Source organism: Delphinapterus leucas, chromosome 1, assembly GCF_059928025.1.
Source record: "Delphinapterus leucas isolate spDelLeu-1000000601 "Yukka" chromosome 1, BTC_Dleu_Yukka2, whole genome shotgun sequence".
Taxonomy (NCBI): Eukaryota; Metazoa; Chordata; class Mammalia; order Artiodactyla; family Monodontidae; genus Delphinapterus; species Delphinapterus leucas.
This window is the reverse complement of record NC_143129.1, coordinates 82,177,080-82,197,106: the sequence shown is the minus strand read 5'-3', so window position 1 is coordinate 82,197,106 and position 20,027 is coordinate 82,177,080. Positions and strand designations below refer to the sequence as shown.

The following is a 20,027-nucleotide window of genomic DNA, read 5'->3' as shown; positions in this document are numbered from 1 at the left end:
AAGGCAGGTTTGGGCTCAACCTGACAGCTGGTCAACCCAATGAAGGAACCTTGGTAGAGAAAGGAAAGAGGGCTGCGCTCCCCACCCGCCATTAAACCGGCCAATCAAAGCGTTCGGTGAGCTATCACCAGCTGCCGATCTACAAAGGTTTCTGTTGGTCAACCTCAGTGTAGCAGGTGTGTTACTGTAGCAGTGTATACTGTACTGTGACAATTAGGTGAGATGGGTTGGGATCCAATAAAGCTAAGAATACATAAACATTTAAAAATTGGTTGTTTTCGACAGTTAGCTTATCCCTAACTTTCCTGTTGCAGAAAAAACCGATCTGGGTCAGTTTGTGGACGTTTACTTGGTTTACATTAAACAGAATAGGCACATTTCTACCATAGCATTCATTCTAACATTCGCTATTAGTGCTTGTTACTGGCAAGCCCACGGATAATATATGTTTTTAGAATATGGCTGCTGAAAATGCAAGAGGCAAACAGACCAAGTTTTAAGCTTTTCTTTTCTAGAGCACAGAAAACAGTCAAGTCTGGAACCGGGTCCCAGGTTTCTCACTAAAAGCACAGTATCTTTCACTACCACTCAAAAGTTCTAGAAAGCGTGCTCAACTCTTGCAAAGTAACATCTACTGAAATGATCTCAAAATTAGTGCCTAAAAATTTTCTGCTATTTAAATAAAAATTAGAAGCCATGAAAGAGTCTAGATGCTGAACAATATTTTATTTATGCTGCCAAAAATGGCAGACTTTAAAATCATTTTGTCTTGTAGTAAAAAATGTTAAAAAAGTTAAAGCACCGATTTTTAATTGTACATTATATATTATCATGTTAATACACTATATCAAAGTACTGAAGAACATTGTTTTAATAACATGACAGACATAGCCAGTTAAATTGTATAGTTTTAACACAAGTAAAAAGTGAATTACTATCAAAATTTAATACCAAAATAAACATTATTTACTTCAAAAAATGGCTTTAGAGGACCTTAAACGTTAATATATGTTAAAAGAAAGTGTCCACCAAAATGGAAGATAGATCAATATTGAGTAGATAATTAACATAACAAATTATGACACTGGTACTTTTTATTCAAAAGTTCTCCTGAGTTTGTCTCAGATAAGATTAAGGATCACAATAGGATAGTCAGCTAAGGATTAATTTTAGTGTACTAACTGCTTAAGACTACATGTAAGTTTTCAGAGGTAGGGCAAACACACCTTAAAACAGTAATATAATGTCCTTTAAATGTTGTGAAGAACTTTGCAAACATGCAGAAAAAAATTTTTTTATGTATTTTTCTTTGGTTCACTAAGCTTTCTTCTTTTTGGCACTGACTCTTGACTAGAAGAATCAAGGTGATGAAGGACCTGTCAAAAGAAAACAACTACTAAGAATAGATACTTTCCAGTTTAAATGTCTTTAAGTTTTGAGCTTTTTCATGCCTCTGAGGTCCCTTCCTTTCTTCCTTCTTTCCTTTCTTCTTTTAAAAAATTGTAACTAACATACCATTTCCTAAGATAGGATAGCTGGGTTCTCTAAAAGTAGGTAAATTTTATTATTGACATATTTATATATCCTGATGGCTGCTGAAAGTATAGCCTTACAAAGTATAAGGTTTTCATTAGGGATGTTGGAGTAGTTAGAAAGATAGATTTGACATTATGTTCTCAAAATAGTAAAATATTTTGAGGGGAATGAGGGGGGAGAGATTAAAAAATGAGCTGCAAATAGAGAAACATTCCACTTTGGCATCATGTAAGATTTAAATCATGTTTTGTTTTTGTATATGGTGCTTAGCAGTGCCTGACAGATTTTAGAAATTCATTGCACCCTTGAATGAATGGGAGGGTGAATTAGGAAAATTGCTAACAAGATTCTGAGTTATCAAACTTTTATTTTTCTGGTAAAACTCACTAATGATACAAATTGGATTATGATTTTGCAGAAGAAATTAAGGCTTAATACACTGGGGGAAAAATTAAAGAACCTAATATATAAGGTTATTCCATTCCCTTCTTAAGATATATAAATTGAAAACAGTATTAACCAACTAGTATATTTTTGAGATTACCCCTTTAACACTTGATTTCTAAAAAGAATCTTAAGTTTTCAGTTATCTAATTTTAACCTACTACTAATAATAAAAATTCTGGTTGAAAAAGTATAAATATTTATCTCAGAAATGACAAATACATTACCTGATTTGGTAAAATAAGGTTCCAAATATAAGACAACTGTTACAAGATTTAGGTCAGGAAAATTTTCTTTCTTCTAAGGTACTAGGAGGAGATGCTATATTTTTAGAGAACATGTGGATTTGGTAACTTACCTTGTTTCTACTTTCTCTAGAAAGCTCAGATCAAACCTGTGGCCCAATTCTAATTCTATATAAATAAAATGGCCTGAATATTCTTGTACTCTCATTTTCTCATTCTATTCATATTTTTCCTGACATAGATCTTTTAAATTTTTATTTTATTTTAATTTATTTTTGGCTGCATTGGGTCTTTGTTGCTGCGCGTAGGCTTTCTCTAGTTGCGGTGTGCGGGCTTCTCACTGCAGTGGCTTCTCTTGTTGCAGAGCATGGGCTCTAGGCGCGCGGGCTTCAGTAGTTGTGGCACGCGGGCTCTAGAGTGCAGGCTCAGTAGTTGTGGTGCACGGACCTAGTTGGTCCGCGGCATGTGGGATCTTCCCGGACCAGGGATCAAACCTGTGTCCCCTGCATTGGCAGGCGGATTCTTAACCACTGTGCCACCAGGGAAGTTCCCTGACGTTGATTTTTATTTTATAAATTCCTCCAACTATTTCAGATCATTCATGGAATAAGACAGTAAATGTTTACATGGAAAAATTAATAAACCACATAGCATATTTTATTTAAAAATCACCCCATTTTTTAGAATCAAATATATTTAAACAAGATTTAGATACCAGAGCTCTGAGGTATATCCAGGAATATAGTCATATTTATCATTAAATTTAATCTATAGTAATGATATTCTGAGACTTGCTATTTTATTCAGCCTATATATTATTATAAGACTTACCGTTTTCGCAGATTCAAGCTGACTTCTCTTCCGATTTTCCTTAGAAGATTTTACTTGTTGATTTCCATTAGCCTCCACAAAGATAGAATAATTACTAATTGGTTATTTCTCAAAGAACAACAAACATGCTTTTTCAACCGCAGGCAGCTATATGCGGTTTTTAAAAGAACAACTTTACTGCGATATAATTCAGATACCATACAATTCATCCATTTAAAAGTGTACAAAATTAAGTGATTTTAAGTATATTCACAGAGTTGTGCAACCATCACCACAGTCAATTTTACAGCACTTTCATCCTCCAAAAAGAAATCCTGTACCCTTATAGCTATCACTCCCCTATTCCCCCATCCTCCCGCCAGCATTAAGACTTTCTGTTTCTACACAAATCCCTATTCTGGGCTTTCATATAAAGGGAACCATATAATATATATGTATATATATGTGTATATATAGTGTGTGTGTGTGTGTGTGTGTGAGAGAGACTGGGTTCTTTCACTTAACATAATGATTTAAGGTTCATCCAAGTTGTAGCACGTACTGGTACTTCATTCCTTTTTATGGCTGAATAATAATAGTCTACTGTATGAATACCACATTTTGGGGCTTCCCTGGTGGCGTAGTGGTGGAGAGTCCGCCTGCCGATGCAGGGGACACGGGTTCGTGCCCCGGTCTGGGAAGATCCCACATGCCGCGGAGCGGCTGGGCCCATGAGCCATGGCCACTGAGCCCGCGCGTCCAGAGCCTGTGCTCCGCAACGGGAGAGGCCACAACAGTGAGAGGCCCGCGTACAGAAAAAAAAAAACAAAAAAAAACAGAATACCACATTTTGTTTATCCATTCATCTGTTACATTTAGGTTTTTTCCCCCACCTTTTGGCTATTGTGAATAATGCTACATATGCAGTTTTTAAAATGAATATTAGATGGTGACAAATTATTAGCTGCCATAGTATTATTCTCTAAAAGTACATACTTATTTTCTGATGCTTGCAATGTCCTTTTCAATGATAACTTCCTTAGTATATATATTATTAAATATTTTCATTTCCTGCCCTTTTCTAACCATAATTCAGTCATTATTCTCAAATACAGGAGTACTTTGGTGGAGTAAAGGATAGTAAAGGATACTCATCCTAAACAGAAGCTGCCTAGGAAGAACATTTTGCTGCTAGAGGTAGTAATTTTTGAAATTCTTTTATCTCTTGCTTTTCTCAGCACACTAGTTTGAACGCTGCCTTCTACCAATTCTTAACTTCCCATCGAGAATGTGGAAAAAAAGGATACCTAAAAATGGCACTATCATCAGTGGTGTTCTGGTAAATGTTTAACAACCAGTTCTCTGGGAGAAAGAAATCCTGAGTTGAGGCATTTGCTGATTTCCATGCCATGAATACTCTCATCATGTCCAGTTTCAAGCTGTCAACATGATGTCACTGAATAAAGAGTTGGAAACAAATGCTCCAGCATACCACTGTTAGAGTGTGCTATTTGTTTCCTTACATTTTATAGAATGCTTTTTCTTCACCTCTGAACCTTTGAGAGTAACTTAAGGGTCTAAATAAATACAAATTTCTATTCAGTACAACTCATAAAACAGTCATTTTTAATGTCTTATTAACACGATAGTCCATTTACAAGATAGAACATGGGAACAGTTTGGTGTTCTAGGAAATTTCCTTGGGAGTCTGGATGATAGCATCACTTCTCAAAGCCTTTCCTGGATTCCCCTTTCTATTTTTTTTAAAATAAATTTATTTATTTTTGGCTGCGTTGGGTCTTCATTGCTGCACACGGCCTTTCTCTAGTTGGGGCAAGCGGGGGCTACTCTTCGTTGCGGCACGCAGGCTTTTCATTATTAGGGTGGCTTCTCTTGTTGCAGAGCATGGGTTCTGGGCGCGCGGGCTTCAGTAGTTGTGGCACGAAGGCTCTGTAGTTGTGGCTCGCGGGCTGTAGAGCACAGGCTCAGTAGTTGTGGTGCACGGGCTTAGCTGCTCCAGGGCATGTGGGATCTTCCTGGACCAGGGCTCGAACCTGTGTCCCCTGCATTGGCAGGCGGATTCTTAGCCACTGCGCCACCAGGGAAGTCCCTCCTCTCTCTACTGTACCTTCAGTAAAATTAACCATTCTTTCCTTTGTGCCTCTATGTAGCCTATTCAGACTGTTATTATGGCCCTGTATCACTGCTTGTTGACCTCCAATTACTACATTTTCATCTAAGAACAAGTTATACCTCCAGCACCTAGTAAAGTACCTGAAACATAGTATGTGCTTACCAAACGTTGGTCCAATAAATGAAGTATTAAAAGCAAAATAAATATGGGGGGAAATTACAAGGTTAGAATGGAAAACAAATCTAAAGAGATGCTTTTACTACCATTTTATTCTGAAAGATTTTTCCACTTCTTGTTTTGCTTTGAGACACATCAAGTTCAGATGTTTTACTGACTAACTGCTCAACCTAGAAAAGAAAATAATTACACAAAACCACATAAAATCATATAATAAAAGTTTTTCATAACAATAATGGGGGTCAAAAATTCAATCACATAAAATTTAGGGTCTTGCTATGTTGAGTTAATGAAAACCAATAATTTTGTGTTGGTTCTTACTGTCATAAAAAGTGCAAAGGTAAAGATAGTGAAACTGACACTGTACGCAATTGACCATTCACTGAATTCAGAAAGTCCCAAATTATCACTAGGCACCACTCTTCCAGAAGATAAGAACTTCAGCCCACCCCCATTGAAGAAGGGCCGCGCAAAGGAAGGCAGACAATCATCAGTCCCATTATTTTCATGTTGATTTTATCTAAATGTTATTTCAGGATTTTACTGTGTGTAGAAAACAAAATTAAACATGTTCTGCTCCAAGGCAACAAAAATGTATTATATAGTCCATATGTAAATACAAAGGGTTGTGGAGTTAATAATTGCTTAAGATTTTATTTAGCTCTGAAATTCTGAGATTCTCTGAACAGTATTTAGGTTCATTACTAAACAAATCAACCAATAAAATACTCAAAACTTTTCAATGTATAATTCTCGAATTTTATTAATAAGCATTCTTAATACCTAATTTTCTTCTAAAAGACCTAGAATATAAGAAAATCTGAGAAATAACTAAATAAGCATATAAGCACCTGTCTTTTGAAAAAAATAAAATTAGAAGTGAGATAGAACTGTCAAATTTATACCTGAGAATGAGAAATTGAAAGATCTGGACTTTCTTTAGACCTCACAGTTTCATCTTCTTCACAAACTACACCTGGTTCTGTTAAAAAAAAATAGTTAAAATGGTATAAAATTGAATTGGAAGTGAATTAATTTACATTTTCATTAACTCCTTACCTCCAAGTTCAGAAGATCCAGGGTTTTTTTCCTGCTCTTCCATTTTAGTTTCAATGTCAAAATCATTCTACATAATTACATGAAGGAAAAAATGGACATATTTCAAAAAGAAACTAAAACAACTGGGTAGAATATTTATAAACAAATTTGTTTTATGTGAAGGTTAAATATAACATAACACTACAACGACCTTACACTTGCTAGAAATATAGTGGCCCTATAATTACTATAATAAGGCAACTTATTTATTCAAAGTATAAAATCCTATTTTTTTTTTTACTTTGCAGGGTTGCTTTAAGGCAGATGATAAAAATATACAACTTTCTCAAAAATGTATGATGGTTCTAAGAACACTTAGATCTTACTATTGTTTGAGAACACTGAATTAGACATGGTCACACAACAAGCTACTGCTTCTGTAGCTCTGGAATTTCTGTATAGATATTAGCATAAACTCTGAATATGACCCAACCCTCTTCAGGGAGTTGGGGAAGGATAAGCACAGTTATGGTATGGTAGAAATAGCAAAGGTTTAATGTCTATAATTATTATTCCCTTTGTGACATTTGTCAAAGAGCTTTAAATATTTTAAAGAACGCTTCATAAATCCCAGCCATATTTGTTTATAAGGCAAGACTGGGATTTAGGTTTTAGGAAGAAAATTCCTTATTCTTTGACTGAAATGGTTAAAAACTGAATTTTCTACTTGTAAGGATGTGGCCACAGAACCTAAATCAGAATAGTCAATCTCTATACATAAGAACTGTGGTCATAATTTAGAATAAAATGAGACAGGAGAAGACAACAAAGATGAGATTAAAGAATAATTATATTAATGATGAAAGATTTTCTGGGAGTGAGGCTATAACAAAAAAAGCTTTTTTTATACTTCAATTCATCCATTCATTCAACCAATACTGAGAATGCATTCCGTAAATCTAAGTGTTAGGGACAGGAGGATTAAAAAGATAAGACACTTTTCCTGCCTTCCAGGAACTTCCAGGCTGCTTCAGGACACTGAATTTCCAGGCCCTGAAGAAATTCAAGCATGAGCACTTAGTAGGGGTGTTGTATGGTAGAAAAGATTCCAGCATTCGTTGGGGGATTAGAGTAGTTCAGTGGTCTTTTCTTTTTTTTTTGGCCGCGCCGCAGGATCTTAGCTCCCCAACCAGGGACTGAACCCAGGCCCTGGCAGTGAAAGCACTGAGTCCTAAACACTGGAGCACTAGGGAATTCTGTGGTTTTCAAATTACACTCCAGACCAAGGGGTTTCCTCAGAGTCCACCATGAGGGTAGATGAGGTGGTGAGTGGCTGGGCATCCAGGACCATTCCCTACTTCATTCACAGTAGTTGTGCTTTTAAATTTCTGAGAATAATGTTGTTTGCATCCAGGTAAAAAGTTTTAAAACCACAAACCTTAACCTTCTTTAAGGTCCCTTCCAAACTTGAGTTTATGATTGTAATAAATATTTATAGCTATTAAAGTCCTCAGAATTGAATCAAACATTCATTACTCTTGTTCTTCATAACTCTTTGAATATACTTACACTTATGTAATGCTCCTGTTCATCTTTGAAATCATCTTTGTCCATAAGAATTTTTTGAAGTGGTGTTCTTAATTGTTTTGGTGATAATACAGATGAATCAATATTTTCTATTCGTTCTTTCTCAGTGGTCACTTTTACTTTGAAGGTGTGAAAAGGTGTTGGGATTTCTCCCACATTTAAGTACATAGGCTCCCCTTCAAATATCACTCCTTCATAATTACCATCCTTAAAACCAGGAGGCTGGTAACCTGGGGGTGTAACTGCAGAAAAGTAAGTATAAACTGTGCTGTTCATGAAACTGAAGAAAATACATTAATTTTTATTATTATAAAATATATGCAGATTAAAGAAATTTCAAATAGTATAGAAGAACATATAATAAAAAGTAAAAATCACTCTCCTACTATCTCCAAGTTCCTATTTTATTCCTTAAAGGTAAACTTTTTTCCCTACATTTGACTGACTACGTGACCTTGAGGAAACTACTTGTCATCCTTGATTTGGTTTCCTCATCTGTCAAGTGGGGTAAATACTGGTACCTACCTCATAGGGTCACTGTGGTATTAAAGTCTGTAAAATGCTCAGAACAGAACTGGCACAGAGTTAAGTATTCAATAAATGTTAGTTATTATTGTTGATGCTTTATGTTCTTCTAGAAGATACGATGCATGTGAAGTATAAATTTTATATATTTATATAATAAATATATAATATTTAAATTATATAATAAATACATGTATATCTCTTTAAAAAATACAAATGAGGTCATACTCTTCTGTACCTAGCTGTTTTTAACATCACCTTTTTTTAAAAATTTATTTAATTTATTTTTATTTTTGGCTGCGTTGGGTCTTCGTTGCAGTGCGTGGGCTTCTCATTGCAGTGGCTTCTCTCATTGTGAAGCATGGCACGTGGGCTTCAGTAGTTGTGGCGCATGGGCTTAGTTGCTCCACGGCATGTGGGCCAGGGCTCGAACCCATGTCCCCTGCATTGGCAGGTGGATTCTTAACCACTGCGCCACCAGGGAATCCCTTTAACATCACCTTTTAATCTGTTTTTAATATTTTTTGGATAACAATTTATCAGCACATTCTTTTAAATAGCTTGCACAGCACTACTATATAGATGCACCATAATTTATTTACTCAGTCCTCCAATAAACAACTCAAGGTTGTTTCCAGTTTGTTCCTGGTTTAACCAATACATTATGAAAATCCTCATAAACATATAACTTTGCAAGGTTGTCTAAGTATATTCCCAAGGTACTCTTCTAGCTACAGAATTTCTGGATTAAAGAGAATGTGCCAAATTTTGATACTGCCAAACTGTCCTCTTAAAATGTTACATGGCACCTATATACATTCCCTCAAGGGTATACAAAAGTACCTGCTTACTCCCACACCCTTGCCAACAATGATTTTACAAGTTTTACTGATCTGATAACTGAAAAATGGTATCTCATTGCTTCACTTCCTTAGTTATGAATGAGGTTGAACTTCACATGGACATGTTCAGACCACTGGAGAAGTTGTGTATATTTTTTCAAATACTGATATTAAATATAAATTTTATAATTTCAAAAAATATATAACAATTTAGGTGCTTACAAACATTTGGGATGGAAACTGTTTCGATGACAAGAAAATATACAGATACCAACTGAAACAGGATGAACTGGAAATAGTACCTTCATCGTAGTAAAAAAGTTTCATGGTCAAACAAACATCATTAGGTAAAGGTCCCAGATTTTGCATTAGAACATAAATCTTGCGAATGAGAAGAATACTTGCTTTCTTGGTGTCAGCAGATGACATACTAGATTCACTGCTTTGGTTTTTACTGGAAGAGAATCACACATTAATTTCTTTTATAGCACCCATGGCTTCTAATAACATAACTTCACATTTTACTACTTGAGATTCTTATTCCCATTAAAGCATTAAGTTGTTAAGTTAAAAATTGTGATATAATGTGTTTTAATGCCACTATTATAAAAATTAATATCACTGTTAATATTATTATTATAAACTATTTTACATATATTAAATTAATATGCATTTTATACAAGATGTTTAAAGGAAACGAATGATGGACTTTTATTGTATTTCTTTTATTTTAATTTTTAAAAATTTATTTATTTTATTTTTGGCTGCACTGGGTCTTCATTGCTGTGCACGGGCTTTTCTCTGGTTGCAGCGAGCAGGGGGCTACTCTTCGTTGTTGTGCGTGGGCTTCTCATTGCGGTGGGTTCTCTTGTGGAACACGGGCTCTAGCCATGCAGGCTTCAGTAGTTGTGGCACGCGGGCTCAGTAGTTGTTGCCCACAGGCTCTAGAAAGCAGGCTCAGTAGTTGTGGCGCACGGGCTTAGTTGCTCCGTGGCACGTGGGGTCTTCCTGGACCAGGGATCGAACCTGTGTCCCCTGCATTGTCAGGCGGATTCTTAAGCACTGTGCCACCAGGGAAGCCCTTTATTGTATTTCTAATAACTTAAGCATACAGTGGCTTTCCTACTCTTTGGCTCTGTTTCACAATCAAAACAGTATATAATTAGCCACAGAATTCTGGCTTGCAGCCACTCCAAGAATATTTTGTATCCTTGATGGTTAATTGGGGATGTCTGAGAAGTTTCAGAATTATTCCTGAAGTTTAGCTATATAGTATTAATAAGTGGTAATCTGTAATACAAAAAGAAAACTATAGAACAATACCTTATGAAGTCCATGATTGGTCCATTACTGGTGTACTTGAATTTAAACTGGTAACATTCTGAAATTGTCTTAAATAGAAAATACTGCAATTATGAATCTGATATACAGTACTGGTGGCCAAGTAGCTATATATAGCTTTTGTATGACTCACCATTTATTTAATAATTTTTTCTGCATGTTAATCCCTATTCATCCATTGAAACTTTCCAGTCCTAATAGTCAATTCCCAGGGTCTGGGATTCGGGGCTTCAGTGTTGGAGAGATAGTTATTCCCTCGGTCATTGCAATGTATGTTTTACATACCAGAGGGAAGGAACTCCTTAGCAGGCAGGTGAGGGAGGCAGCACATCTCTTCCTCTAACAGAATGACTAAGCACAGGGCTTCAATCCTTGGTAACCACAAGCAAGTCATTTAAGCCCCCTAAGTCTCAGTTTCCCCAGCTAATAAAAGGGGTTGAAAATAGTACCTATCTCATTGGTGCCTATGAATATTTATCAAATGGGATAATTTATATAGAGCCCTTAATAAAGTATCTGGCACACTAAGCATTCAATAAATATTAGTGCATCAGCAATGTTGCTCTTTTACTGAAAGAAAAAATGTGCAACTATAAAACATCTTCAGATGTACATTTTCTGTACATTTTCTGAACAGTTAGTTTCTGAGCAATCAAATAATTCATAGCTTTTGCCCATATGATTTCGTCACCATGGGCATATATTAAGCATTAATTGTAGGCTTAATTTGTAGTATCAAAGAAAAGACATTCCTAGCTCTCTTGAAGCTCTAATACTGTTATTGCTTTCTTTATATTCCATTGCTCACTTAGGGATGGGGTTAGCTTTCTCTTTCTTTTTTAAAAATCTGCTTCTCCATGAGTGAAGGAAACACGATATTGTAACAGCTATAGTGTAATGGGTAAGCACTCAGATCATGAACTGGCCTTCTTAGGTCCAAATTCTGGTTCTGCCACTATGACCTTACACAAGAAACCTTGTGTCTAGGTTTCCTCATCTATAGAGTGGAGATGATAATGATATATTACCTCATGATGGTTATAATGAATAAATGAGATAATGCATATGAAACCCCAAAGAACAGAGCCTAGGAATAGTAAGCACTCAGTAGATCTTTCCCCTTTGTTTCTTGTCTTCTGGTTTTCCCTTTCATTTATTATAACCCTTTCTTTCCTTTAATTGTCAGATGAACAGGTAGATGTGACTGGATTGGGGTGAATATTCAAAGATTAAGGATGAGTATCTTATTTTTCTCAAACTCAAACATTTTATAATTCTAAAAAAAGAATATAATTAAAAAATATTGCAAGGAACCAGAAGTCAGGAGATTTAGGTTATTTCTAGTGGTTTGTCTTTGTGGCCTAGGCTCAGTCACGTAATCTCTCTTGTAGTAAGTGTATTAATCTGTTTAAATATAACAATACAAGCCCTGTCTTACCTCAAAAAAGTCTTTATGAGGTTCAAATTTTGAAAATATATGTGAAAGTGCATTGATAAAAGCACAGTTAAAAGCACTGGATATTATTATATTTTTATGTTACTTATAGATATTAGAGGCATTATGGGGGTTTTTTGGCATTATTTTTTTTAATAACTTAAGCATACTTACCTGAGGGTCTTCTGGATTAGTATATACCTATTTAAAAATAATTTACAATTTAGTAAATTGTAGAGGCTAAGTATTCAAGGAGAACTAAATTGGATGTTTAGACTAAAATATTAAATGAATTCAGTAAAACAAAATACAAAACGACCCCCTCAAAATATTAGCTACTTTTCCATTGAATAGATCAGTAGTTTGTATCAAGTGACATGATCAATAGGTGGTTTTAATGTTATTTAATTAAGCAAGGCTGAATTTGACAGTCTTTAAAAAATAATATACAATTTAAAAATACTTACAGCTAGAACAACCAACCTTAGCTGAAACAAAACAAAGAACAAAAATCTTATTTTTTTAATTAATTAAATTTTTATTATCATAGTTTAAATATTATATGTTTCAGGTGTACAACATAGTGACTCACAATTTTTAAAGGTTATACTCCATTTAGTTATTATAAAATATTGGCTATATTCCCTGTGCTATACAATATATCCTTACAGCTTATTTATTTTATACATAGTAGTTTATAAAAATCTTATTTTTATTCTATAAAATATTTGTGCATGATGGACCATAAGAATTCTTTGTCCTATTTCAACATTTATTCCTAATAAAAATAATCTTACATTAAATAGACTTCATATGATGCACGTAAAGCAATACCTCAGATATCCTTCTCTATTTCCCCAAATATCTATTTCTAGTTGACTTACTGAAAGTTGAAATTCATATCACTAACTTAAGCAAACAGGGGCATTACTGCCAGTTACAAGGAAAATATGTATTGTGAAATAACACATTAAATATTACCAATATGAGAACTGATTCTGAAAAGAGAAAAAGAGAGTTCAGAGCCCTGCTCATTTAGTAAAGGGAAGAGGCTTTGGAGACTATAGGAAAAGAGAATCACAGGAAATCATTCACTCAAGTAATCTGCCAAAATCTGAGTCATCCTTGATTTGGATCTTTTCCTTATACTCCAGAACCAAACGTCAACAAGTCCACTCAGTTCTGCCAGGTATATCCTGAATCTTCTCATTTTTCTCCTTTGCCATCCTGGTCTAAGCCACCATTATTTTTTATCAGTACTGTAGTAATGGATTAAGTGTCATTCTCCTTAATTCCAATCTTATTCTCCTTCTACAGTACATTCTCTAAATAGCAGTTCAGAGTGATTTTTCTTTTAATTTAGAATATAAATCAAATGATGTTACATTTCTACTCAAAACCTTCAAATGGCTTTTATTTACACCTAAAATAAAATCCAAACTCTTTTTTTTTAAAGACTTTTTTTTCTTTTTTTGATGTGGACCATTTTTAAACTCTTTATTGAATTTGTTACAATATTGCTTCTGTTTTATGTTTCGGTTTTTTGGCCCTGAGGCACGTGGGATCTTAGCTCCCTGATCAGGGATTGAACCCGCACCCGCTGCATTGGAAAGCGAAGTCTTAACCACAACCACTGGACCTCCAGGGAAGTCCCAAAATCCAAACTCTTTACCTACACAGCTCTGAATGCTCTGGCCCTGTCCATCTCCACAGGTTTATCTCCTGCTGCTCTCTTGCACTGCTCACTACACTCTAATCATTCTGGCCTTCTGTTTGTTCCTTGAACTCTCCAAACTCCCCTCCAACTCTTTGCATTTGCTGCTCTGTCAGGAATATTCTCCCAAAATCAGTGCCTAGCTGGTTTCTTCTAATTCAAGTCTCAGCTTAAATATCACCCCCTCAGAGAAGCTCCTCAGACTACCCTATCTAAAGTTACCCCATCTCTCCATTTACCACATACTTTTTCTTAAAATGTTAATGGCAGTTAACACTATTGGATGTTATCTAATTTCCTTGTTTTATTGACTATTTTCCCATTATAGAAGGGACCCTCTTTGTCTTGTTGACCACTGTAAGCTTACCCAGCTCCTACCTAGAATACGTGCCTAGCACAGAGCAGGCACTCAATATTTAATGAATATTAAATACATTATGTCTTAATGAGGGAGGTTGGTGACCATGGATAAAATTTTATCTTTTTCATAATTTTTTTTAGAGTTGGACTTCTTTGTATATATTGATACAAACATAAGCTAAGTAACTATACAAAAAGGCTTGTCACAATTTAACCAAGACTACATGTAAATTTATTTCTGAACTCTCATGAAGAAATAACTTATTAAATTATTAGTATAAACATGATTATGGAAGGGATGTGAAACTAATGAATAAACTATTTTAAAAGACTTTTTAATTCATTAAGTTTTTGTAAGTTAATATGTGTTATTAATACAAATGAGTGTTAACAACCAAAACTTGGCAAAATTCGTTAAGTACTAATTCTGTTTGCTTTAAATGAGTTGAAAATCAGTCTTTAAAATATTCAAATTTTCAGCTTTGGACTGGCCTATGCCCAAGTTAGTTTAAGTTAATCTTTTACTACATGTAACGGCTGTTACATTTGTAGAATATAAACTGTAGAAAAAAAGGATAAAGAGATACCGACTTACATATTTTTTCTGTAAAGCATCATAGCATCCGGACATCCTAAAAAATAATCAAGGATTCATTTTTAGACTGAATGCACTTCCAGAAAATAGTTCTTTTAATAAGTCTCCATATTATCTCATTACTAAATAATACACGGTTTTATTATTAAAGCTTCCTTCTTACTAACTAGCTTAAAATAATAAAACAAAACAATGTGGCAGAAATATAAAATGTCAATAGCGGATGGAAGGAAAGGAAGATAGAAAATATCTGGCAGCTATTTGTGAGGAACAATAATAGGAAAGTGAAGCCTGCTCACATGGAGCATGAAATAAAGTAAAATTTTAATGCAAAAATCCAAAGACCTGCAAAAATGGTATACAGAGTTAAAGAGGGAATCACTAAAACTGGGTTAAACACTTAAAGGTATCCAAGGCACAAAAAAATGTGATTTAAGAAAAAATAATTTTCTTTCATTAGGTATTTCACTTACCACTTCAATAACTGTGTAGATCCTGGACAATTCTTCTGTTCTCTCAGAATTTTGACACACATATCTAAATGCAAAAATAATGATATAAATATAGAGCTACTTAAGATTAGCAAACAAATAGAAATTTAAATGAAGATTATTTTCTTCAGCTGTGTATTACAGGTTTATTATTAATGGTAATTAACTTCCAGATGATTGATGTTAATATAATTAAAGGAAGAAAGTTTACATGGAAACAAATAATCTTTTTATCCTTTTTATAAAATTGCATCATAATGATTAGGATGTATGTTGATGGGTAGAAAAATTTTTCCATTTTCAAAGCTATAGAAACTTAGATATAACACTTTCATGCCATTGTCATCCAAGAGTCTTAGCATATTTGCTATGGACTCTTATCCCAGTAAAATACTTGTAAAAGGCCAAGAAGTTAACAGGCTATCAGATAGAGCCCTGTAAGGAAGCAATAAGTAATACAGTGGAAAGGATGAGGTCTCTCAGTCTCAGGTTCCTTATCAGAAAAGTAGGAATAATATGTAACTCATAGGTCTGTAATGTGAACTAACAAGATATCATACATAACATGGTGCTTAACATATTGCCCACAGAGTTGGTGTACAATGTTATGTATACATTATGTGCTAGGCAATAAGTTATTATTATAGTATAAACTGGCTCTATTTTACTTCTTTAAAATAACACAAGAACATACACTACCACTGTAGGAGGCTATAAATAGGATGTTTTTGCTATTTACTTCATCATTATAAGAATAATGTCAGGTGATATTATACTTGAGAGATTAAGGGAAATTTTTATGATTAAGTGCTTTCAAAGGTATTGAATATACTTAAAAAAAAATCACTTAGATGTCCACACAAAAACTTGTACAGGAATGTGGCATTATTTATAATAGCCAAAAAGTGGAAACAACCCAATGTTCATCAACTGATGAGTGGATAAATAAAATGTGGTATATTCATATAATGGAATATTATTTGACCATAAAAAATGAAGTACTAATCCATGCTACAAAATGGATGAACCTTAAAAACAATATGCCAAGTGAAAGAAGCCAGTCACAAAGGACCACATATTGTATGATTTCATTTATTTGAAATGGCTAGAATAGGCAAATCCATAAAGACAGAAAGTAGATCGGTGGTTGCCTAGGACTGGGAAGTGGGGGAAGTGGAGAGTGACTTAATGGGTATGGGGTTTCCTTTTAAGGTGATGAAATGTTCTAAAACTGACTGTGGTGAATATACCCAAAATCAATGAATTGTGCACTTTAAATGAGTGAATTGTTAGATATGCGAATCATATCTCAATAAAGCTGTCATTATAAAAACAAAATCTCTAAGTCAAAAATTATCATTTTAGAGCAAGCCAAAATAAAAATAACACCTTTAAAGAAAGTCTTTAAATAAACATTATATTACCATATAGATATCTTGTTCCATAAGCACATTCTGGGAATATTCCTCTCAAATACGTGATGCAGGATATTGAAACTGCTAGAAGCCTCTTCACTAACACTAAAGACTGCTGCTCAGTTGATATCTTACTGGGAAGTACAAACGCACTCTAAATTCAAGGGAAATTAAAACATTTTATTTAGATTTACTAAAAATACAGTCTTCCTGAACTTAAAAGTAGATCTAATTTTTTGCATAAGCATGGTACTTTCCCAAAGAATTCTTAACCATAGCAGTTAGTAATCCCCCCAAAATCAGAGTGGCTTCTAAAATGTGAGGGTGTTTGCAGGGTAGCAGCCTAAAGGTAACATGCAAAAAGTGCTTAAGAATCGTGTTAGAAATCCCTTGCACGTTAACTGTCTGTAACTGCATAATACGTGGATAGATAACACTGATTTTTCTCTTTAGTCACTGACTGGGTTTAACACAGGTAACTGTAATGCAAGATCTGTGAAGGGAAGACAATTTTATCTTTGTGGGGCATAAAAATTCATTTTCTAGAAGCGGACTGCTATTAGTGATAATTTCATCAAAGGAACCTAATAGCATTCATTGATACCTAATGTGAACTTAATTTGAACCAGCAATTTAATACAATGCATCAAGCATCCAATAGAATTCTCCATTAATTCAACTTAGTTTAGCAAATATCTTCATGCTTAAAACATTGAGTTTACTGATATCATTAAACCCTCAAAGAGTTGACTCTAACTTTCAAACATAAAAATAGGTGAGACTTCAAGAAACAATAAAATTAGCTAAATTATAATATATATAAATACAAGATCATAAAAAAAAAATACAAGAAATCATACCATGGAGGTTCTCTGCAATTGTGCAGTGGCCATCCTCTGATAAAGTATTTTCTTTAATTCAACCTTGTGACACAAATACAAGCTTTAACTTCAGATCTTATTTTTATCACTAATTTGGTTTACTATATGTAAAGTCAGAAAGAATTTTATGTGACTAAATGACAGGATTTTTTTTAACTTAAAATAGAATCTTCGAAAACATTCATTTTTCTATAGAACTCTTTTGAGTAAAGTGCTAATTTTAAACCATTTGACTAGCAACCCTCACATAAAAGGGTTATTAATAAAGCTCTTTAGAGCTTCCCTGGTGGCACAGTGGTTGAGAGTCCGCCTACCGATGCAGGGGACACGGGTTCGTGCCCCGGCCCGCGAAGATCCCACATGCCGCGGAGCGGCTGGGCCGTGAGCCATGACCACTAAGCCTGCACGTCCGGAGCCTGTGCTCCGCAAGGGGGAGGCCACAACGGTGAGAGGCCCGCGTACTGCAAAAAAAAAAAGAAAGCTCTTTAAGAGACCTTTTTTGTGTGTGTGTGTGTGTGTGTGTGTGTGTGTGGTACGCGGGCCTCTCACCGTTGTGGCCTCTCCCGTGGGAGGTGGGAGGTGGGAGGTAACAGGAAAAGACATTAAAAAGCAAAAGAATAAAAGAAAAGGGAAAGAAAGGAAACAAAGAAAACAAAAACAAAACAAACATGTATTACGTAAGGTCTGAGAGTCTGGCGGCAGCGACCAGGAGAGAGGCATGACGTGGCATGCGCTTTGCCCGATGCGCTTGCGCCTTCCTTCTACGGTAGCCGGCAGAGGCGACTCAGTAGCCTTTTGACCTTTGGTCGGGGTCACCTTTCCCGCCAAGAGCAGCGCAAGGTGCGCTGGGAACACCGAGAGCCTGAAGGACTCCTCTCAGCCAGAAAAGCCGCACGTCAGCGGGGGAAGGTTAAGAGCATGTGCTAAGAATTCCCGATATACATAGCCGTCTTACAGTGACCAGCGTGTTCTCAACGGCCATTTAATTAGTCAAATTAATTTCTGATTGTTTTCTAACTTTTGATTTTGTTATTGGATGTACCACATACTGCTTTCACGCTTTACAGTTCCTGTGTCTTCAGGAAACCAGCTGCCCGTAGCAGTCTCCTACCTAGATGTTTCCACTGTGCTATGTCTGTGGGGACAGTGTTAGCTTTACTGTAATTAATGTCTCATTTAGAAGCAAAATAAAACTCAGAGCTGGTAGGTAGTTGGAGATTGTTTAGTAATACAAACTTCTTAGTTTGCAGATTGTTATACATGCAAATAAGTTGTGTTAGTAGTGTAGATATATATTAATTTCTCATAAACTTTGGTATGTCTGCATTACCAGTTAGAAAACAGCCACCCCAGATATGAAAAGATTTTCGCAGAGTCAATTAGGAGAGGAATGAAGACCAGAACCCTGTTTTCGGGGTCAAAAGTAGTGAAAATCCCCTGGTCTATTTATTTTGCTTCATATTTCCCTTACACTTAAAGTTTTGTAAATAATTAAACAGAAACCTCAATTAAATAGAGTTGGGAGATCAGAATGGGGAGTTCTCATGCCCTGAGAGGGAGCAGAGTCCAATAGGAAGGACTCCAAAGAGTACTTCCCAAGACTTCTGCTGCCAGTGTCCTTGTCCCCATGGTGAGCCACAGCCACCCTCTGCCTCTGCAGGACACCCCCCAACACTAGCAGGTAGGTATGGTTCAGTCTCCTATGGGGTCACTGCTCCTTCCCCTGGGTCCTGATGCACACACTACTTTGTGTGTGCCCTCCAAGAGTGGAGTCTCTGTTTCCCCCAGTCTTGTCCAAGTCCTGCAGTCAAATCCCACTAGACTTCAAAGTCTGATTCTTTAGGAATTCCTCCTCCCGTTGCCGGACCCCCAGGTTGGGAAGCCTGATGTGGGGCTCAGAACCTTCACTCCAGTGGGTGGACTTCTGTGGTATAATTGTTCTCCAGTTAGTGAGTCACCCACCCAGTGGTTATGGGATTTGATTTTATTGTGATTGCGTCCCTCCTACCGTTTCATTGTGGCTTCTCCTTTGTCTTTGGATGTGGGGATCTTTTTTGGTGAGTTCCAGTGTCTTCCTGTGGATGACTGTTCAGCAGTTAGTTGTGATTCTGGTGTTCTCGCAAGAGGGAGTCTCATATGTTTTTTTTTAAATTTAATTTTATTTATTTTTTTATACAGCAGGTTTTTTAAAAATTTAATTTTATTCATTTTTTTTGTACAGCAGGTCCCTATTAGTCATCAATTTTATACACATCAGTGTATACATGTCAATCCCAATCTCCCAATTCATCACACCCCCACCCCCATGCCCCACGGCTTTCCCCCCTTGGAGTCCATACATTTGTTCTCTACATCTGTGTCTCAATTTCTGCCCTGCAAACCGGTTCATCTGTACCATTTTTCTAGGTTCCACATATATGTGTTAATATATGATATTTGTTTTTCTCTTTCTGATTT

At 35.6% G+C, this 20,027-nt stretch overlaps 1 protein-coding gene across 1 annotated transcript; it reads right to left on the bottom strand.

Annotated features, from left to right (window-relative positions):
- Positions 1 to 642: 642 nt before the first annotated feature.
- On the bottom strand, positions 643 to 18,065 carry HORMAD1 (HORMA domain containing 1). The gene is made up of 14 exons (XM_022564221.3): positions 17,550 to 18,065; positions 16,699 to 16,843; positions 15,257 to 15,320; positions 14,784 to 14,820; positions 12,582 to 12,602; positions 12,289 to 12,315; positions 10,662 to 10,729; positions 9,641 to 9,792; positions 7,954 to 8,213; positions 6,406 to 6,472; positions 6,252 to 6,328; positions 5,433 to 5,516; positions 3,057 to 3,128; positions 643 to 1,376 (listed from the first exon to the last, which is right to left on the bottom strand). The coding sequence occupies exons 1-14, from the start codon at positions 17,580 to 17,582 to the stop codon at positions 1,296 to 1,298; spliced, it is 1,188 nt and encodes a 395-aa protein (XP_022419929.1). The 5' UTR covers positions 17,583 to 18,065; the 3' UTR covers positions 643 to 1,295.
- Positions 18,066 to 20,027: the final 1,962 nt, after the last annotated feature.